The 20,879-nt window shown below is 37.2% G+C and overlaps 1 protein-coding gene across 3 annotated transcripts in view; it reads left to right on the forward strand.

Annotated features, from left to right (window-relative positions):
• The window catches only part of LOC105210783 (homeotic protein ocelliless), a 178,009-nt gene that overhangs the window by 77,609 nt on the left and 79,521 nt on the right, over nt 1-20,879 (forward strand). For all 3 annotated transcript variants that reach the window (XR_008470311.1, XR_008470312.1, XM_011181924.3), the window contains exons 5-6: nt 11,477-11,578; nt 11,666-12,069. Coding sequence is in view for 1 of the 3 variants with exons in the window: in XM_011181924.3 (XP_011180226.2) it covers nt 11,477-11,578; nt 11,666-12,069 (506 nt within the window). In the remaining 2 variants the exon portion in view is untranslated. The remainder of the gene's footprint in view (nt 1-11,476; nt 11,579-11,665; nt 12,070-20,879) is intronic.

Consider the following 20,879-nt stretch of genomic DNA (forward strand, 5'->3'; position numbering starts at 1 on the left):
TTTGGAAATCGCTCGTTATGAGCGAGTAATACAATTTGCGTTTTTTACGGCTTTACATTGCGGTTTCTGTAGCGCACATTTTGTTATCTGATACTTTTTGTGTTTCTCTATCAGCGTGCTGTATTTATGGCATATAACTTGTCCAATTGAGGTTATATTCCACAGTCTTTTTTTATGAAATTAATCAAAAAAAATTTAGAAAATAATTTGCAATAACTGCTATTGTCTTATTGATCATATAATTATTCAAAGTCCCTTAATTGATTTTATACTATCCGTTTACAGTAGAGAGCTCTGAGAGCTCTGAAACCAGACAATCCATTTCAATAAAACGAACTGCCAAACTATTCCAATAATTATAAACAAAGTCTTCCCTTTCTTTTATTTGTGACGTCACGAACTATTATACTTTACGTCCAAATGCACTCCGAAAGAAGTAATGGCACAAAATTGTTTTAATCTCTTATTTTATCAAGATATTCCTGTTGATAGGAAGGATCAGATCAATAAAAAAGTACCGACTTTAGCTTGAACACTTAAGCTCCAACAAATGGTTTAATGAAGCATGTCTTGTGAGCTTGCCCTCCACAATCAAGGCAACGTCTTCGCCACTTGGGGGCTCTCAATATGAGAATCTGGAATAGGCACATAACATTTTAAAATTCGCGTCAAGCGCAGGCATCGTAAAGGATGACTACTCCTCGTGGACAACGTGACGGTACTCCATCTGATATCGCAAAGAACCAAAACTGGTCTATGTGTAGCATATTGGCCTACCAGTATAACATAAACTAACGTAATAGTTTGGTATATAACTTTATATAGAGAGCTAGGGAAGATATACCTAATGTCTCCTTATTTTGGGAGTAGCGTTGCCATATATTGAGACCACAATATACATTTTTGTTTCGATTTCTTAATTGGTGCTAGAGTCATCTGATGTAAAGCCAAATACGCTGTGGTTCAGCATGATCATTAAGGGAAGTTCGATTTGATATATTTTGGAAGGACCAATGAGACGGCATGATAATACTACTAGTAAATTCGATTCTAATCTGTAAAATAATAAGTGGAATATAAAATTTGATCTAAAAGGGGACGATATCACGCCCTTAGCACTCTAGTATAAAATAAACAGTACTCGGGATGTGTTTCAAGTGTACTCCAAACTTTTTGAAGATATTTTTATGTTCTGAAATTAATATAGGATCAATATTGGGCCTAAATTAGATACCACTACTTCCTCGAGTAATATCGTAATTTATGTTCTGAAATTAATATAGGATCAATATTGGGCCTAAATTAGATACCACTACTTCCTCGAGTAATATCGTAATTTATCTTTATTGAAACAAATAATGAAATGTGGGGTATCTTTTGAAATATCATATTTACAAAACGTTATAAGGTATATAATATGCGATTGCGACCGAATATAGAGCTTTGTTACATGATTTCAAATAATTTATGTGAATGAATAATTTATAATGATAGAGTAATTAGCGACTTTTAATGAGTGTTTTTTGTGTTAATAATGGTGCATTTGCGTCATACGCGCATAATTATATGAAATTATATTTTACAACTACTATTAATGTATACCTATGAATATATGTAAGTCTGAAACTATAGCTACTAATTTGCATATCAAGTTATGAACGTAGGTAGACGCTAATATGCGAATAGGATATATTACAGTATACATATGTATGTATCTATATACAGCAGTGTAGTTTACGCCTTAATCAAACTCATTGTCATCACACTTGGCAATTACCAGCGATAATCGCTCATTTGCGTTGCTAATTTATTTAGATCGCGCTCATTTGTCGCCAAGTGTTGCCTGCTCCATGTTGCAGGTTGCAATATTGCACACACACACACACGCAGGGGCATAGACAAATTAATCGCCGGTTTGTGCAGAGATTTGCTTGCAATTTGGCGACGAATTAGAATTCAAGGTTTCACGACACACAAAGACGTCACTGAGACGGACGCGATTATATTTGTAGATACCTACAATAGAAGGGGCTTGGACACTATGCACACACCGGCCACTTGTGTCTGTTTATAGTCTAAACTTAGATTTCCTCAATTTCACAGCTCGAAGCTTGCATTAAGATGGCAGCAGCACACAGCAGAGCTTGCACAAGCTTGTAATTGGCATTGCTGTGTAGCGTCTGTGTGCACAATGCAAATCTGCTTGCATTGCAGTGCGGAAACTTGCCAATTAGTGGCTTGCCGATGGCGCTTCCAGCCTCTACTCGTTCACAAGTGCTTCTCGTTTGGTCGCTATAATTTCTTTGCTTTTTTCTATGTTTTTTGCTCACATTACACCTTCACCTCTTTGCCTCTGTGCTCTACTTATGCTCATATGTAACTGTCAATTTGTTAATCAGTGTTTACATATTATATATTTAAATGTGTGTATATGTGTCTCAGTTGTTGTGGGCCGCACTTAACACTTGGCGCGTGGCAAATAGACGACACTCATGCACGAACGGAAGCGCCGCGGCAAACGCTTTTTATTACATCAACGACTTTAACTAGTAGTTAACTGTTGTACCGGATCCGACTCGAGCGCGTAGAGCTCTAATGAGAGTTTTCACTGAAATAGGGTTGTCAAAAAATTGCCAGAATTCAGGTTGTAAATAAGAGTTTAAGAAATTATTTGTTTCTGAAAGGTGATTGCTTTCGGGCCAACTTCTTAAGGCTGTTCAGTAACATATTTCCGATATTTCAGAACTGGAGATAAATTGTAACATTTTCCATTCTCAAACTGATGTTTGATTTGCCAATTGTCATTTGTCATTTGTAACATATAATTTGTCACCAGTCATTTATCATGTATTAGTCCGTAATTTGATTTTTAACTTGTCATAAGTCATTTCTCATTGACGCTGAACGACGAAAGAACTGTCATTAATTGTCATATAGAAATGTGGATAGTCATTGGTCAACTGTCATTTGTCGTTTAGCTGTATTCTTTTCTAACTTAATGAAAATATTTGATGATTTCACATTTTAAGTTCACCCTATATTCAAGGGAGTCCCTCAAAGCTTTTACCATGCGCCATAATACTTTTTGCCATCTCAGAGTTGATACTGTTATTGTCACTTATGAAAATGTTGTTGACACTTATGATTACACTAATTGTGGTTACACTTATAAGGATGCCACTTGTCGAATAGAAGAACATTTAGCGCAGTTTCTACAATAATTTTTGCATTTATTTCCGGCATAATTTGCACGTCGCCGTATTAAGCTAAGACTTCCTTGCCATTATCGCAACCTCAAGTCTCTCTCTTTCCGTCGACTTTAACACGTTTCACTTAATGAGCTCTTGGCTTGTTGAAAATTATGCCTTTGTGTGTTTATATAAAAATAAATTCTTATTGTACGTAATACATATCCAATTAGTAGCGGAAATCTCGTAATGTGCTTAGAAAGATTTGTTGAGCTACAGTTAAGGTTGTGTTATTATTATTTTAATACTAAAATATTGTTCCGTTTTACTTTTTAGTTAGATGAGTGCATACTTAGGTTAAAGAGTACATAAGAATCTCAATTTTTACACCTTTTTGGTACCTTTGGTATCCTTGTTTCTTCTTTAGTAAAACTTTTTAAAACTTTTTTGGTCTTATGAAGCATAAAGGTAGCACGAAAGTTCGACGAGATGATTTATATATTAGGAATTTACCTTTGTCGAGACCCGACCACAAAAACACCTACTCTAAAGATTTTTAAAACTCATAGACTTTTCTCCGCTATATGGCAATCTTCAGATTACGATCCAATCGCCTTGATTTGCTCTAATAAAAAGTCGTTGTCTGTAGTTCTTATCGCGTTGTAGGGTTCGATTGTCTTTAATTTCCGTTAGAATAGATGTATTTATTAGCATAGGGACGATAATGATAATTACCCTCTTAGCGTCAGTTTATGGATTTTTAACTCAAGTGGTATAACCTCTTTGATTCTACCAGGTCAGTTCTTGTTGTTGTAGCGGCAGAAAAGATTTCCGAATTATTTTGAAGAATACTGATGGGTTGACAGTTCTTGTACGGATATAAATCCATGGTTCCGATTACGAAGACCTGACGGTCGAGGGAAACGGTTGAATATGCAAATTTAAGGCATTTATACGAGTTCTTTGTTCTATTCACGTCAAATATCAGATCAGATAGGCTCTTATATAGTGCCAACAGATCGGATTGCAGAAGTATTACCTCCTTAGGTAACATTCTTTCTGATTTTAAGACCCATAATTTCCCGTTTTTCAAAATCTGTTGCAGTTTTATGAACTCTTGCATATCAGGGATAAGGTTTACTGCACGCTATCACAAAATACTTATTCACTATGAATCTGTGAAAAATGTGCAAAATACTTCACTGATATTTCCATATTCAAAATATATATCTTAGTTCTGATTCCAAAGCTTTTCCTTGTCTGACTCCGTTAAAGAAAGCCCTAGGTCGACGCACAATCATATATTAAAAAATGAATGAAATATCGAATTTTGTATAGCTTCGCAAATAATCTCGAACTCATCTCATAACCAAACCTAGAGTAAAGTAAACTAATTTCTTGAAATAATCAAAATCAATTTTACTCATTTAAATTAGTGCTCACGAGCGTAAAAAACAATTTTACCAACAATAAACAAACAAACAAACTTGGCAAGGTAAACAAATAATTGTTTCGCATGAAATTAGCTGAGATTATGAGCAAACAATTTGTCAACATGTGTTAGACACAAGTATCAAGAAACAAAGGCAGGCAACATTTGCAACAATAACCAGACAAATGCCAACAAATGGTGAGCGCCGCTGGCAGACTGGCAGCCAGCAGACGCAGGAGAGCTGCAGCGGAGTTGAGGCAAACAACAAACACATCACTTCGAGTCAACCGCATCGCTGAACACGTATTGTTCAAGGTGTGTGCGCGTGTTGTTGTTTTAGAGTAGAAAATATTGTTGCAACCAACAATAATTACAACAAGTGCGCACCATTAGCTACCGCAAACAATTTACCACCCCTTCCAACAACCAAACAAGTAATAAAGAAGCATAAAAAACATGAACAACAATAAATCGAGAAGAAACATGAATTACAAAAAACAACGCTAAAGCAAACAGCAAAGTGCAAACACTTCGCAGTTCAGTTCAAGTGGAATGAATGAACAGATGTGTTAATACTAAGCGATTTGGAGAGAGTGTAGTAGAACCCTTCCGCTGTTGTGTCGGCCGACCGCAATTACCGCCGCCACCCCTTTCTGAGCTGGCAGCGACTGCAGCTTCATAACACCTCAGGCAACAACAGTAGCTCGGCGACAACCACTGTGTTGCAGCCGTGTTGCAGCTACGCCATCAACTTACATCAGCATTAAAGGATTATTCGACCAAATGCAATTATCCGAATGTGGCAACCCCTTTGGCTCGAGGCGTAATATTGGTTTCATGCATATCGAACGAAACGAAGCGCTTGAATGGGCGGCGAGCTAAACCGACTAGTGCACAATGTAACCAAACACTTTGGTAGTTCTTCGAAAAAAGGGGTTGCAATGTGTACCCAGTGAGCCATTTGAGTAAATGAGTGAGGATTTGAGTAAATATTCTCAAAAGTCAGTTCAAAATTGTAAAGAAATTCGGGTTCTAGAGGACCAAGCTTGCCTCTATATTTAATAACGATTTGTAAGTTCCCGTTGCATTGGGTAATCGGTACTGGTAACAATATTTATACTGGGTTTGAATAGGGAAAGCTTCTTCTGATCGGACCATGTCATTCATAGCTATTTCCACCTATCTTTGAAAGAACCCCGAAGGACAAAAACACCAAGTTCATTCTAAACATTTTAGGGCAAATGCTGACTTCTCTGGCGATAACTTACTTACATAGATATCGAAGTCCGTAGAATGAAGACACTAACTTTTCATCCCATACTAACGGTTTAACCTTCAACTAACGTGAATGAGACGGTAGGAAACAATTAGTAAATATAAAAACACATCCGTGTCTGATCTGATTAGAGGTTTCCGGCTGTCAATTAAACTGGGTCACGAAAGTTGGGATTCCAGGCGCTCGGCGATCCTTTATCGTCTCAAATAATACACTTGAGTACTTTTTCAAAACTTCATCAGTAAACTATGACTCTCACTTTTCGTTTACTGGGTATACCCGACTCATGTTCTTAATGGGGTGTGGATCATTGAAAGTGGTACATATTATACTTTCTGCCATATAATAATTATTAGGCGGATAATATCTTCATTCTAACTCAGTTATGTCGTACAAGCTATTATTACTTTCAATATGCATATATTAATTTTCATACCCATACTTGCATTGTTGTTTATGAGGCAGGTTGTGAATAGAGCAGTATTGATGCCATAGATTATCAGGTAGTTGCGTTAGCGTGTTGTTCCTCTTCTGCAAAAAGTGCACATATTTCGGCGTATAATCATGGAATTATAATCAATTTTATATGGCCAACCCATAAAATGTGTACTCGTAAAGAGATTAAGTGATTGGAATTGATATTTGAAGGAGTATCATTAGCCTGAATACTCATGTTTTGAGTTTGATGAAGTTCAAAGGGTTGTGTGAGGAATTATGTTGGTACATGAAATTATGTCCGAAGAACTAGCTAATCTAATATGGAAAATATTTTTCTTTCCTTAATTTAGTTATAATTTGTCCATACATTTTCTTTGCCTTAGTTGGAACTGCTATCGAACTCTGCTTCTGAATACTGGCCTCCGCCTAATAAGTTGGAAAAACGTCGCCTTATATCCTTTCTTTCTCCTATGTTCTCGATTTCTTTATATTTTCGATATTTTCTTTTTTAAGTACCAGTTCAGCATAGATTCATAGATCAAGAAAGTTCCCTTTTGTCCAAGTAGTAGATATCTTTTTTTAATTTCTGACATCGAAAAACGCACAATGGAGTTTCTGCTAGTCTTTCTCTGAAACTTAAAATGCGTAGTTCTATATAATAAGGCCTACCTTTAGGTGTATGGTCTAAAAATTTTCTAAATTGATGTCATGACTACTGGTATAATTTTTTAAATATAACGGTAAATTGAAATGTTATGTTTATTCATAATGAGTCTCAAATAGAGAAAGAGATAGAGAGAGAAGGAAGACAATTTAAGCTTGAAAGATTAGTCAGAGTAGTTTATTCTTCATTATATCCAGTTAAGTGCCGCAAAAATAGGCTTCAATAAAATTTTACGAAAAATATAGCCTACATTTAGGGGCATATTCAAAACTTTTCCCGAATATATTAATATAATTGGTGAAACGGTCCAATTGAATTAATATTATGATATCAGAACAAACCTTAAATTTTCATTAATTTTATCTTCGAAACCTAAATCATTTCTTCAATTCAGAACCCAAATTCTAAGCTAAAAATTTTCGGTTCTATTTTCTAACTAGAAATTTTTTGCCGCTTCTTCATGTAATTTCAACATCGAATTATCTTAACTAACTTACTTTGTTGCTAATCGAAAAATGAAATTCACTTAACTTTTTCGCAAATTGCCAAGAACAAAAAGCAGCAACTGAGAGGGAGGTCAATATATGTATGTATGTGTGTATATTTATAGCCTGGTATGTGGCAAGACAGCGAACAAAAGACTCCCAAAGGGATGACAATTCGGAGGTGGTGCCGTAGAATAAAGAAATAATAGCGCACCAAAAAAAATGGAAAAAAATGGGGAGCCATTACAGGCAACAGCAACAACAAGCATGAAAAAATATCTACCAACAATCAACACAACCACCGTAAAACAGACATTTCTACCGTTGCAAGCGCCATTTGTGCGAGTTTTTATTACCCCCCTTGTTGTTGTTATTGTTGCTGCTGCTATTTTTGTAACTCATGTTGCTGTTGTTGTTGCTGTAGTACGCTATAATGTGCTTATAAAATAAATATTGTATGAAACAAGTGGTGGGCGTCATCACTGAAGCCAACTAAATAGATGGCCGGAAGGATAAAAAGTGGCAACAAAACGGAGTACAGAGTATACCAAATTGTGTGAGTGTTCGTGTGTGGATTTGCCACAGGGGTAGTTGTCAGAGAGAATAGAGCGTAAAATTGTAAGTGGCGACTGCGCAACCGAGAGCACACTCATGATGACACTCGCAGCTAACTGTATTGATACCGAATTCACCACCACCCACAAATGAGCATAATGTGCCTCCGTATCCCACCACCACCACCCACGCCCACTTAAGTAGTCAACACAATGGAAGAAGGCGGTAGCAGTGGGTGTACAATCAAGCCAATCCGAAATGATTCGAGCTAATGTACGCCAAGCTTTATTCTATTAACACTTACAATGTTACAACCGAAAAGAGTCCAAAAAAAAAAAACTACAAAAACCAAATTACAAATAAAATGGAAAATCAGCACGATGATTAGAGAGGAGTGATAAAGGAGGTGGGAAGTCACAACGCAACCTAAACAAGCATTTCATTGTTTATACTGCAGCTAAATCCCTATCAGCTCTTGAGGTACCGGCTGAGTACTCTGTATAGTGAGGAATGTGTGAGCAGCTTCGGCTTAGCACCGTCTACAATCGGCAGTCTGCTTGTATGCCTTGCGGCGTGTGGCATTTGTTGGAGATTGTTATGACTGACTGTGTGGCATGATTACATCTCCAGCACGGAGTATTTGTTGTCGCCGACGCACGGCCCCACAGCCATTCCACAGTCGCAGAGTCATAGAGACGCCATGAATCCATTGTCTTTTGCCGCATTCAGGTCCTTGGAGGCAACCACAGCCACTCTCCGTGTGTGTGTGTGTGTGACTGACGTCATTTCCCAATTTCCATTTTCGGCTAGCAAGTCAAGCAGAAATTTTGTGAAGCATCTAATTTGAATTTTGATTAGAAAACTTACTTACTTAGTTACTTGCTTACTCACTTACTTACATACTTACGAACGTACAAGTGCTTACTTGCTTTCTATGACCGCGCTCAGCAGCAGCTTGAGGCTGGCGTCAATCCATAATTTCTCATTCTCGGTTATTTGCCGCCTCTTCCAGCTCTCCCTCTCTTTCGCTGTGTTGGTCGGCCATGCAATTGTCTCGTAACAAATCCCATTAGACTGCTAGGAATCAGCGAAAATCGGAAGTAAAAACCATTGCGGAAGGATGCCTCGTGTGCAGGGCACACAGAGACACATACTTTCATGTGTCTGCCGACATTTAGCAGTATAAATTGGATTGTTTTATTGAAATGAATGGCTGATTGTTTCATTAAACTTTATGCGAAAGTAAATAGTATTTTTAGTGGGATAATACTTTTGATGGGATTTTATTGCATCCCCATGCAACTAAGCAAGGAAGGCTGGCAGATTTTTGCAGGTTAGATTGCAAAATGTGCTTTGGGAGTCACAGATAGTGATAGTTGGCAGCTGGTAGCCTGGTGTCGGAATGAAAAGAATTTTCTTTAATTTTTGAAATTTCCTTAAGATTTCGAAACAAGAGGAACGAGGTCTCAAAGTACTTCAATTGCAAAGTGAAGAGCGAAGAACATACATTTTGAATTATTTTCTGTGTTACTCTCGTAAACCTAATCAATTAGATTTTCTCAGTCTGAGTAAGGTCATTTATATAGTACTACAGACTCTGACTAGATTTAATGGAACCTTTTAGTAATTGGATTGTGGTTCTTTATAGACTTGCGGACTCTCGATATTATTAGTTACCGTTAAGTTCATGTGAAAAGATATTATGTTTTAAACATCCACTGCTTTGATTTAGGTACCTTTTAGGTTAGCAAATGGATTCGCTTATATTCTTTCCCAGTCTTTTAACCTCTCACTATTTTAAAATTTACGGACTAGAACTCGCTTCGTAGAAATCTTAAGAAGCTCTGATTAACGTTTCTTTCGAGAAAATCTTTTCGAAATTTCTTCTTCTTCATAAACAAGTTCTATTGAACTGTTCATCTTTCCAGAAGAAGAGAGTTTCCATTTCGCAGTTCAGTCAGTTTCATCGTTAGTTTAATCGCTGAATTGACATCTATCCGGACTATATGAACGAAGAATGGTGTTTGGTATTTGAAATACCGTTTTAAACAACTTTTCCAAAAACATATATAACTTACGTATTTTGAACTTGAGAGAATAGTCTCAGGTCTCCTAGTGGTAGTCCCAAAAAAAAGGGAATATTCAATTCTCGATAGCTTCGTTCGTTTGGTCCATCACTTTTAAATATTTAGGAAACTAAGTGCTTAGGCTGATGAAGAGATTAATCAAAAACTCCGATGAAATACTTTTCCATTCTTACGTCTTGTTTAACTAATTTTGAATTCAAATATTAAGGGTGTGATATTAAGGTGTGTGATTATAAAACCCTCGGTTCTAGTTTATGGACCTTTTTTTAGTGATAAACGATTTGAATGAATGCCTTAGAAAATTAAAACAGTTGTCTGAAAGAGCTATGCTTGGACTTTGCTATGAATGCACAGAAGACCCCAGCTTAGTTCTTTCCGACAACTGGTTTAACTTTCCGAGGCTGTTTCTTGGTCTCTTACCTATCCTATTGACTGGGCTTAGTAAATTACACAACAGTGGACCCAAATATTTCGAACTGTTTATATCTTTCCGTCTTATTTTCACTTGACGAAAACGTTAGGCATCTCATCTAGAGTTACATAAATATCATAAAATCCGGATTCTCTCCATAGAGAAGACTCATGTAAAAATTTATCTTATTATTTAAAAAAAAAATGTGTTTTGCAAAATTCTGTTTAGAATAAGGTTCATGTTAAACAACACCCTATCGTTTTCTGTAACTCACACTTAGCTAAAGATATACTGTCTAAACAAAGCAAGTGATGTGCTAAATTAATGGAATTGTCTGAACACATGCAAATATTACAAACATATCCCGCAGCAAGAATTTGTCTCCACATTTCTTGGTAATTCTGGCACAATGCCAATTTACCCTTGCCCCAGCGCATATCCTTCTTACGTATTGTTATTGTTTTTGTTTTCATTGTTGATATTAATTTATTTTTGATTGCAACAATGGCGTAAACAACCAAAACAAAAGCAAATGGCGCCTGGCGGAGTGGAGAGTGGGAAGTGAGGAGCGGAGGCATGTAATACGAAATTCTTCCACAGAGTTGAACTAACGAGCCTGCAGGATGCGTACGCATGTGGGCATATAATAAATAAATTGATAAAGTTTCTGAGGTGGAAAATTGGGTTTATTGTTTGCATGATATACATTTGTTGTGTTGCGTCCGTCGAGCAGAAAACTTTTCCAATTTCAATTTTCACAACTACGCCCCTTGGCTACCGTTACAAGTACATATAACTCGCACAATTGCTTGCTAGCACTCGTAATATATAAAATTATTATAAATTACCTCTGGACATTCCACCCGTTTTTGGGGCGTCCTCTCGTCCGAAATGCACTCAAGTGAAATTGACGCCATTTTTGTTATTGTTATATTGCAGGTTTGGTTTCAAAATCGACGCGCAAAATGGCGTAAAGCCGAACGCCTTAAGGATGAGCAACGCAAGCGCGAGAACGGCGAGAGCAGTGGTTCGCTGGACAAGGTAAGTAGATCCAAATATATGCACACCCTTTAGAATAATATAGATTAATTCTCCCAATAATTCCAATTCTATCACTTCATATTTCAGTTGCATGACAGTCGCGAATCTTCGCCTGACATCACGGGCGAAATCGACGATGATGAACCACATTTGCGCCGCTCGCATAGTCCTGGTCCACCATCGGCCAGTCCGCATGCTATAGACTCGGACAATGAACGTCCACTCTCGTCGACACAACTTACCACACAATCGGCCTCGCAATCGGTCGGTTCGATAAGCGCTGGCTCACCGTCACCTAGTGCGCGTGCCACGCCTCAACATTGTCCCAATAGTCCGACTTCGAATTCACGCCACACTGATTCGCCCATCGAAGTGGGCGGTCCGATTTCGTTGACCTCGCGCACATCGTCTGGCACTACACCCACGTCGGCTTTACATAGTACGCCCACTACATTCGGTAGTCATATTTTCGGGAATTTCGGTGCCGATAGGTGAGTGAAATTGTTTATTTTATTTTATTTTATTATATTATCGATATACATATGTGTTAATAAATATGGGTATAAATGGTTATAGAGAGGAATAGAAACCTCTACCGACCACTAATTCCTAAGTTTGACCCATCGAATATCACATTTTTGAAAATAAGCTCAACTGAAGGCAGATTCCCTGGGGTTTCTGAACGCCATTATACGTTATTACCCAATCTCTCAGCATTGGTTATTTAGTAGATCGCTCGTTCTCAATTTGATGAGTATCTTTGGATCTGTCATAAGAACTTAGGCGATCTTGCGTCTTCTTTTATTATTTCACATACATTTTCGACCTGTGAGTCGCAGAAAGTGAGTTAAGGCCAGACTGATAAGAATCTCTGACCTAATCCTGAGGAAAAGATTGAACACAGATGTTTGATGGTTTGATGAATTGAGACTGAAGACGATTTTAGGGTCCGACCCCTTGGTTTTTACAACACTGAACCTAGTGCTTCAAGAATGTCTGAGCTTCCTCTATCCAAAGTCGTCGTAATTAAACCGAAGAAAATTCCGTGACCGCCTCCATTTCGCAGTTGGTCTAAAGAGTCTACCGTCATTTCATTTTCCCTAATCACGACAAAACACGTACACGATGCCGTAATTACCACATTAATGGATTAGCTCACTACCTTTACAAATCTCCCACAAGCATTCCTTCGTCGAGCAAAATAATTTTGTCTAAACAATAAGTTTCGCTCACACAAACTGCCCACTTTCTCATTAGGGGTACACAGATTTTGGGTTTCTTTTTCTTCGCCCATGTAACTACGAAGGCGGTAAATATCGTTTAAATGTTTGTCACGTGCACGCAATTCCAAGTCATTAACGGCTAATGTGGAATCAAACGTGGCGAAGGCTCAACGCGACGAACAGACAAAAGTTTGCGCTTAATGTTTCCGCAGAGCATGCTGTTTCCGGCACAACAGCAACAAGATGTTTTGATATTTCGCATGGATCGGCGTGGACTGCAGGGCAACAGCAGGGTGTCCGATGAGCTGTTAAACAGAGACGAGGCTCTCGCTATGCAAGCGCAGGCAGGATGGCAGCAAGCAGGAAATCATGCTTTGGTAAATGGCGAAAATTCTTTAGTAACGGTGGTAAACGTTCCGAGACACATTTCCGTTATTGGGAATCAGAGTTCGAGAGTGCGAAAGGTAGGGAGAGGAGATTGTGTAAAATTGATAAGGGAGTGAAAGTAAAGTTGCTCAATTTGGTTCTTGTTTTTAAATAAATGTTTGGACTCATCGACTGATGGATTTTAGAAAAAAAAAGGAACTCTATAACAAATTGTTCCAGATATCTGAGGGTTACCCCCTCTTCTAAGATAAATATTTTGATAGATCGACCATCTATATCTTATAACGGTATTTTTAATGTCATTCAGTTCAATACTGAAGTCCTTGGAAAGATATTGAAACAAATGTAAGTACTCTGGCATGAGGTAATCGATTTTCTGGAATAGCCGAAATCGACTTAAAGTTATCTTTGAAACCAATAACAAATCACGAAAAGGAGTTTTTTTGATTAGATCACAGAATCTTACTGGGTCCTATTTCGATAAGAGAGGGTTATGAGACCCGACTCTTTGCTTTCGGCCGTCCAGTTTTTCTAGATCTTTCGAAATATTCTACAATAAAAATGTCTGTGGTTCCGTTCCGACCCAATTCTCGCACATCCTTAATCACCAATTTATCCTTTCTTCTTCAACGCAAAATTCAATTCGCGTTAATTGGAGCATTTTAGTTCAGTTTCCCGTTTGTTTTTATTTCCTTCTACTCGTTTAGGTTTCGAGTGGCACTCCCGTGTCCAGTGTTTGCTTTTTGCTTTTTGTTTGTTGCTGTTACTGCTGGTCGCTCACATCCTTCATAATCAATTGCTAATTTAACCATTGCCACATAACAATTACTCTACCATTTACACCCCGCTCGCCCGCTGTTCCATACTCCTCTCGGGCTGAGCTCCGAGCTCATATTATTATTATTATTGAGTATGTTTACACTGGCAAGGCTGCGAGGGTTGACACTGATTGTCACAGATTTGTTGACACTGCACGGCGAGTGAAGCGCGCCCATGTGCTGGCGGAGGGTTGTTTCTGGCCCTTTTTTGTTTTTGTTTGTTGCCCGCTGTTTGCTGCCGTCAACTTCAATTTCACTTTGTTCGCTGCCTCCGTTACTGGTACTGCCGCTCTCCAAATGCTTCCTGGTACTTCCTTTATCGCTTTGACATCTTTTTTTCAGCGCAATAAATTTCTGTGTTGTTGTTGTTGGTTTGCATGTATATATTTCATCAAATTGTCGGTACAAAATGCGACACTTGCTCGCAATAAATTTGTTTGCCTGTTTGCCTCTTTGTTTGTTTGTTTGCTCAATTTTAAGTGGCTTAATGACACGGACGTAATTAGCAAATCGTTAGAAGCATAGCTTAGTCGGCTATTTAATCGGTGTTGTTGCTGCTTGTGCTCGTGCTGCTGCTGTTGTTGTTGACATTTTTGTAGCCCAAGTATTGTTCGGGGGAGGAGAGTGGTGGTTAACTATTTAGAAATGCATGACAATTAAAATGTCTGGAATGAGATTTGCGTTGCACTGATGACGTTAACGACGACAACAAAAACAACAACAACAGCAGCTGTAATAATAAAAATGAAAACAATTACAAACACAGGAAAGCCGAAGAGTGACAACAAACTTAAGAAAACGTGGTGTGTTTGTCTAAGTGGGCTGGATATGTGGAACGGTGTACATATATACAGATATAGATATAAACCATCCAACAAAAGCTGTCAACTGTGATTTAATGAAGCGATCTCTTTACGAAAATAGCCACGTTGACGTAAATGTGATTAATTTATAGCTATGTTTGGACAAATTTATATTTAATTGGCGTCCGTTTGAGTTGACTTTGGCAGCATACTTCCTTTAACGGCTTTTGTAGTTCGCCTTAAACGCTAAGTTTACAGATTTTCTTGCACTTTCGTGGTACTATGGTTCCTATGCTGGTTGGCTTATCGTCTCTGAGCATATCCATCTTGGAGGACGGTCTTTCGGAAGTACTTTCCATAGCATTACCAGTGTTTTAGCTAGAATTGAGATTTGCGAAATGTTAATTTCTTAGATTTACTAGCAGTAGAGGTCGAACTGTGGTTGATTTATCATAAAAAAAATACGACGGAACTACCAGTAAGGTGCTTAAAAAGAGAAAAATTACATTGGAAGTCCTCTCAACCCCTGAAAATGGAGTTTTCTGAGTTCTTCAAAGATATGTCGAAATGCTTTCTCTTTAGGAATACTAGAAACAATCCGTTGCTCTCATAGAGTTAGTTAGGGCAGTCATAATTAGAGATAAAGAGCTGTAAAGAATCATTTTTCTCTCTAGAAAAAAACGAACCATAATTGGTCGGCATTTTAAGACTTCTTCTGACCTTACGACGAATGGAGTGAATTATAAGTTACGGATCCCGTAGTTATTTATGTTCTATAGGGTTACCACAACGACTTTGGTTATTTTGACCGATCAACAAAATATCCTACAGAGCTCACAAGTACTACAAAAGGGACATAATGATTTCCTCCTGCTCGATTCGAAATCTGAAATCAGAGTTTTTAATTATTTGGAAAATCAATCTGAGTGAATAATGAATAAAATAGAAAGAGAATGTGAAGCTTATCTCAAATGTCGGAAGAGTTTTGTTTGTTGTACCCCCAAGAAGTTCATGAACCACATATTATATGTGGCTCTTGGTAAAAGACCAGAGACGTTTCAGGCAACTGTATATCGTTTGCATCTAAAAGTCCCTCGCCCTGGACTCGTGAGATCTGCTTTTGGTTTTTCGTATATTCTCAAATTAAAATAATATGTAGGGTTTGAAATCCGTTTATAAAGGATCTTAAAATTGTATATTGTCTCCAAATTACTTCTTAGTTCAAAATGGGTCTAAAGAAACTGGAATAACTTTTGCAAATTGCGAGTTTCGAACTCATATACCCACCTATTGCTAGTCAGAGTTTTTTCTATGAAAAGAACACCCTGCTCACCAATTACATGCCACCAAAAACAATCACAGCAGTGCATATTTTTCCAACCCATATGCGTTTGTTGACACAACTACCGCCCGCCTTACACTGCACGAAACCCAAGGCGTTGGTGCTCGAGGTACGAGTGTCGCCTGGTGGCATTGCCACTTGCAGATTTAATTGGGCGTAAGTAAGGGTGTTTCGAGTTCATTAAAAAACAAACGCTGCGGCATGCAAAAGCGTATGTCGAACACAAATACACAAAAGAAACGATGCCAGGACCTTTTTGCACACAGGACGAAGGACACATTCATCTGTATATTTGTACGGGTAGACAAAACACAGTTAGAATAGCGAGCGACAAACGGACCGCCTGCCGCGCATTATTGCCAACTTCTCGCCTTTTACAGCGCGCCGGGTTGTCTCATCAGCGCAGCCACTAAAAAACAGCTTAACCACAGGAGTTCGCTTCCGGTAAGCGTGCTGGCTTGCGATGCGAGCGATATGTTGTTGTAATAGTGATAGTTATAGCAATGCGACAGAAGGATATTAAGCAGTAGTTCTTATAATAATAATCTGTTATTACAACAATTGTGCATGATTCGACAATTGTCGGCGTTCAAGTGGAAATAGCAACCACAACAGCAACAATAACAAAATACAAACTATCATGCCTGCTGTGTCTGCTACTCGTTGAGGCGCACTTCTACTAATCTCAAACCAAAATACAATTCGAAAAAAATATCAGAATAAAAAACAGCAACAACAAGAATCATGTCACTTTGAAGAGGGTGTCACCCCAATTGTATCATGTGCTAGTATTATATAATATCACATCATTAGCTTGCTACATTTATGACGACTAACACTACAATTATTCGCCACCCAAATTCAGCAAAATTTTCATGATTTTCAAATTTCCAATTCATTATTTATGCATTCATTCATTCAATCGACATTTGCCAGCTTGTCTTGGTGCTATTGCTATGCCTCTGTTGTAGATTGTCTTCAATGCCACAATTATTGTGTTTATTTCGTATTATGCGCTCTAATATTTTATTGTTGTAAATGTGTAAATTGTTTTTTTTTTTTCAAATTTCGAAAGCATATTTTGTTGCGGTTGCGTGATATTCGTTTTTTATTGACCATGTGTCTGCTCTTCTGCCTGAACGGAAATCCGTTTGGCTAGTTTTTTCTATTTTGCCATTTTTTTTTTCGAATGCTAATTTCTGTGATTTGTTTAATGTAGCGTCACATAATTCATTAATCAATTGAAGTGCGATTTCGATAAAAGAAGGCATTTTCGTACGGTTGAATGCTTGAGATGATGATTGAGATTGCATGGTGATTTATAACTGAGTGCATTTTGAGAGTATGAGAAAATATTTCAAATATAATGGTAAGCAGTTTCCGCTTATCGAGTAGTCATCTATAATAGCTCCTTCCCAATATTTTTCAAAAAAGCGAAGTCCGAGTTAAAGATCGTAAAAGGTATACATGAATTTTGATTAACTGTTGATTATGTGGTTTATGGAGACACAATTACTTTGACACTTTCTCTCCTAGCTAATACAAATATGTCTGACTTTAGAAAAAAAAGAATGTTTCTTAGTCACCAAAATTGCCTTCATTCGGTTTAGCAGAGGATACAGCTGAGAAATGTAGTGTTTCAATTGGAAATAGCTCATGAAATTTTCCAGAAATCCTCTGAAGACCTTATATTTATTATTGTCGCGGCATAAATATAACAAAATCCATCCGCTATTGAGAGATATCATTTCCACGTTTCTATCTATGGTCCCAGTTACCTTATCCGAACTCAATACTAGTTCATGCAATAATATTCAATGATTTTCTCCACAAATTCCTATAAAATAATCGGTTCTGAGAGCATAGAACTTACACAGCACTATCATAAAAAGCACTTTTAGAAATCAGTCTATCTTTCTTTCGATCTTTAAAAAGCTTTATTATATATGATATAAATCGAACTAACACTCGACAATATACTCTGAGATCAGACAAAGTTATGCATATTTCTATAGAGTATTTTATATTTAATATATTTTTTATTGTTACTGGGTCTCCCATGTTCAAAATTAGTCTTAATTGTTCAATTAAAAGAATTTAGGAAAATTAACCTTTAATTATTCACGATTTATCATATAATAAAGCAATTAACTAATTGAGTAATTAGTATTAAATTGATAATAATTTGATGTAAAAGTTCTTCGCAACATTGACGTCGGAATTATTCACAAGGAACTTTTTACGAACCAAATCGAGACACTTTTTAACACTGTTTTTCTAAGCTTAATTGAGTAAGTTCAAACACCAAATACCTGAGTTAGTTTACATTTCAATTGTCTCATCTAATAAATGTATTTAAACATGATATAAGAAAACATTTCATACCTCTTAGTTGAATTTCAGTAGTCCCATTTCTTCATGAAATTCGTTTAAAATTTGAGTAAAGCAGTACACTTGAATTTGCTCGCATAAAAGACAGGTGCTTGAAAGAAAACTATGTACAAAACTACTTCAACCTGCGAATGTCTTAATTAAGACAAAAATGATGTTGAAGAGTTGCCTCGCAGCGGCCCCAATTACCTTCCACTACTTGTATTAGACTTAACCACTTGGTAAAATGAACTGTTTCCTAAAGAATCATGATTCGGAGCCTTGTTGTTCAACCAGTTATATGATGATGGTGTCTCACTAAACAGGACTACCCTCAAACTGGTCTGCCTACATGGGCATAAAAAATACATACTCCATGTACTTATGTATGCCAGTATATGCTCGGAACACACCTATGTATCTAGAACTCATGTGTTCTAACATATGTTGAGAGAAAGAGCGAGAGCTAGAGCGATGGGTACTTGCCAAGAGGACTCGTCGCGTCATAGCACTTCATCACAGTCAAAGTTCGTACGTTTGAGCTGCAGTTGAAGCTGCCATGTTGGCACGGTACTGTGATGGCCGACGTGAGCCTCGAGGCTAAAATTTTGTCGGTGCAAAATAGGAATGTGCACATGCAAAATTTAATTACGACAAAAGGATGAGTGCTTAATTATACGTAAACATTTAAGTTCTTCACAAGCTCTCTCTCGTACAAGTGGAGAAGAGGGCAAAGCAAAGCAAAGTAGTGTGAGGAGTATGTGAGCATATGAGATTACTAAAATGCATATATAAATATGTAAGGGGAAATAATAAAATGGTTATATTAAGGTGGAATGAATACTAGGTGATTTGTATGTGTGAGCTTGAGTACTGTGTTTGAGTAGCGAAATGAGTAAGTGGCATGACTTATTTAAGGAGTGTATATATTAAATTCAATATTTTTTTTCAATTCTTAAAGCATATTTAGAAGCTACTCGTGATGAAAAATAACTGATTCTATAACTAATTAAATTATGAAGTTTCAAGGACTTATAAATCAGTTTTCAGAAGCATAGAAATGTCTTCTAGAAATCTAAAAATATTGAAAAATTGAAACTTCCAAAAAATTAAAAATATATGATCCCTATAATACCATTCACTGGTGGTGAGTTCAAAAATCACTGGAAACCAAAAATCACACACCCCAAACACTCCACAACCGTTGAATTTCACTACCACAAAGCATTAAGAAAAAGCAAAAAAAAAAAATCTAAAATAATAAACTTCAAAAAAATCGCGTTCAAAATGCGCTGCACACCATCTAACCGCATTAAGGTAAATTTCGCTGTCAACCAAAAGCTTTTGGCCAAAAGCCAGTCACCAACAACAAATCGCTTTGGCGACCACTAAGCGTCACCGCCAAACATTCGCGCATCCATATTCATATTCACAAAAAAAAAAAAACCGTTACCATAATCCAAACACACAGTTACATACTGCAAACACCGATTCACAAGCAGCTTTCAGTTTACCGAGTTTGGTCTGGTCGCATCATGTCGCCCGAAAAAAAACATGAAAATGAGAATTATTAAATTTACATTTTTCCATTCGCGGTTTCAATTGGCAGGCAGCACAAATCAAAAAGAAAAACCAAAAAGTGAAATTGAAAAAAGTATGTTAATTCCAAAAAAGCAACGCATTGGCTGCCTTTCTCGTGTAGACCACCCCTTACCCGCTTGCATTTTCTCTCATGCGGCACTTTTATGAAAATCCAATTTCACTCCACTGTCCACTATTGCTTTCTTTTTACTTTCTTTTTTTTTGTGGTTTTTGTTGTTGTTGTTCCAGCTTGCTTTTTACTCACTCACTCTCTCTGCCCCTCATGTGCTTTTGTTGGATTTTGAAAATTTGAAGAAATTTAATAATTTTTTGCATATTAAATTAAGTTATGCTTCGTTTGCATTTGCCGAGCGTCGTTATTCGTTATTAGAGGTAGACTGAAGCAAGGGGAGGTGGGAGTTGCCGTATGGGAACATCAAAGTTGTTGCATTGAATATTTATATGTAGTACAAAGTGGGTGTGCGGGTGTCTGTGTTTAGAAGCTGCTGTGTTCAGTGAGCGAGTAGTTGTTGTAAAAGCTTCTGTTGGTTAAGTTTTCAAATTAGAATAAATTATTAAGGTGTGCATATTTTTATTTTTTGTCCTAATTTTTTTTATTAATTTTTGATAGATGTTGGGTGTATGTGTCTATAAAATTGCTGCATTTTAAGTTTTTGATGGTAAACAATGATTTTACGGGCTTCAACATTGAAGGAAAAAGTCATGGCCAAAAAGTTCATTCTAAATTGAGCTTTTCAGTAGTTTTAGTTTTAGTTT

This window comes from Zeugodacus cucurbitae, chromosome 3, assembly GCF_028554725.1.
Source record: "Zeugodacus cucurbitae isolate PBARC_wt_2022May chromosome 3, idZeuCucr1.2, whole genome shotgun sequence".
Taxonomy (NCBI): domain Eukaryota; kingdom Metazoa; phylum Arthropoda; class Insecta; order Diptera; family Tephritidae; genus Zeugodacus; species Zeugodacus cucurbitae.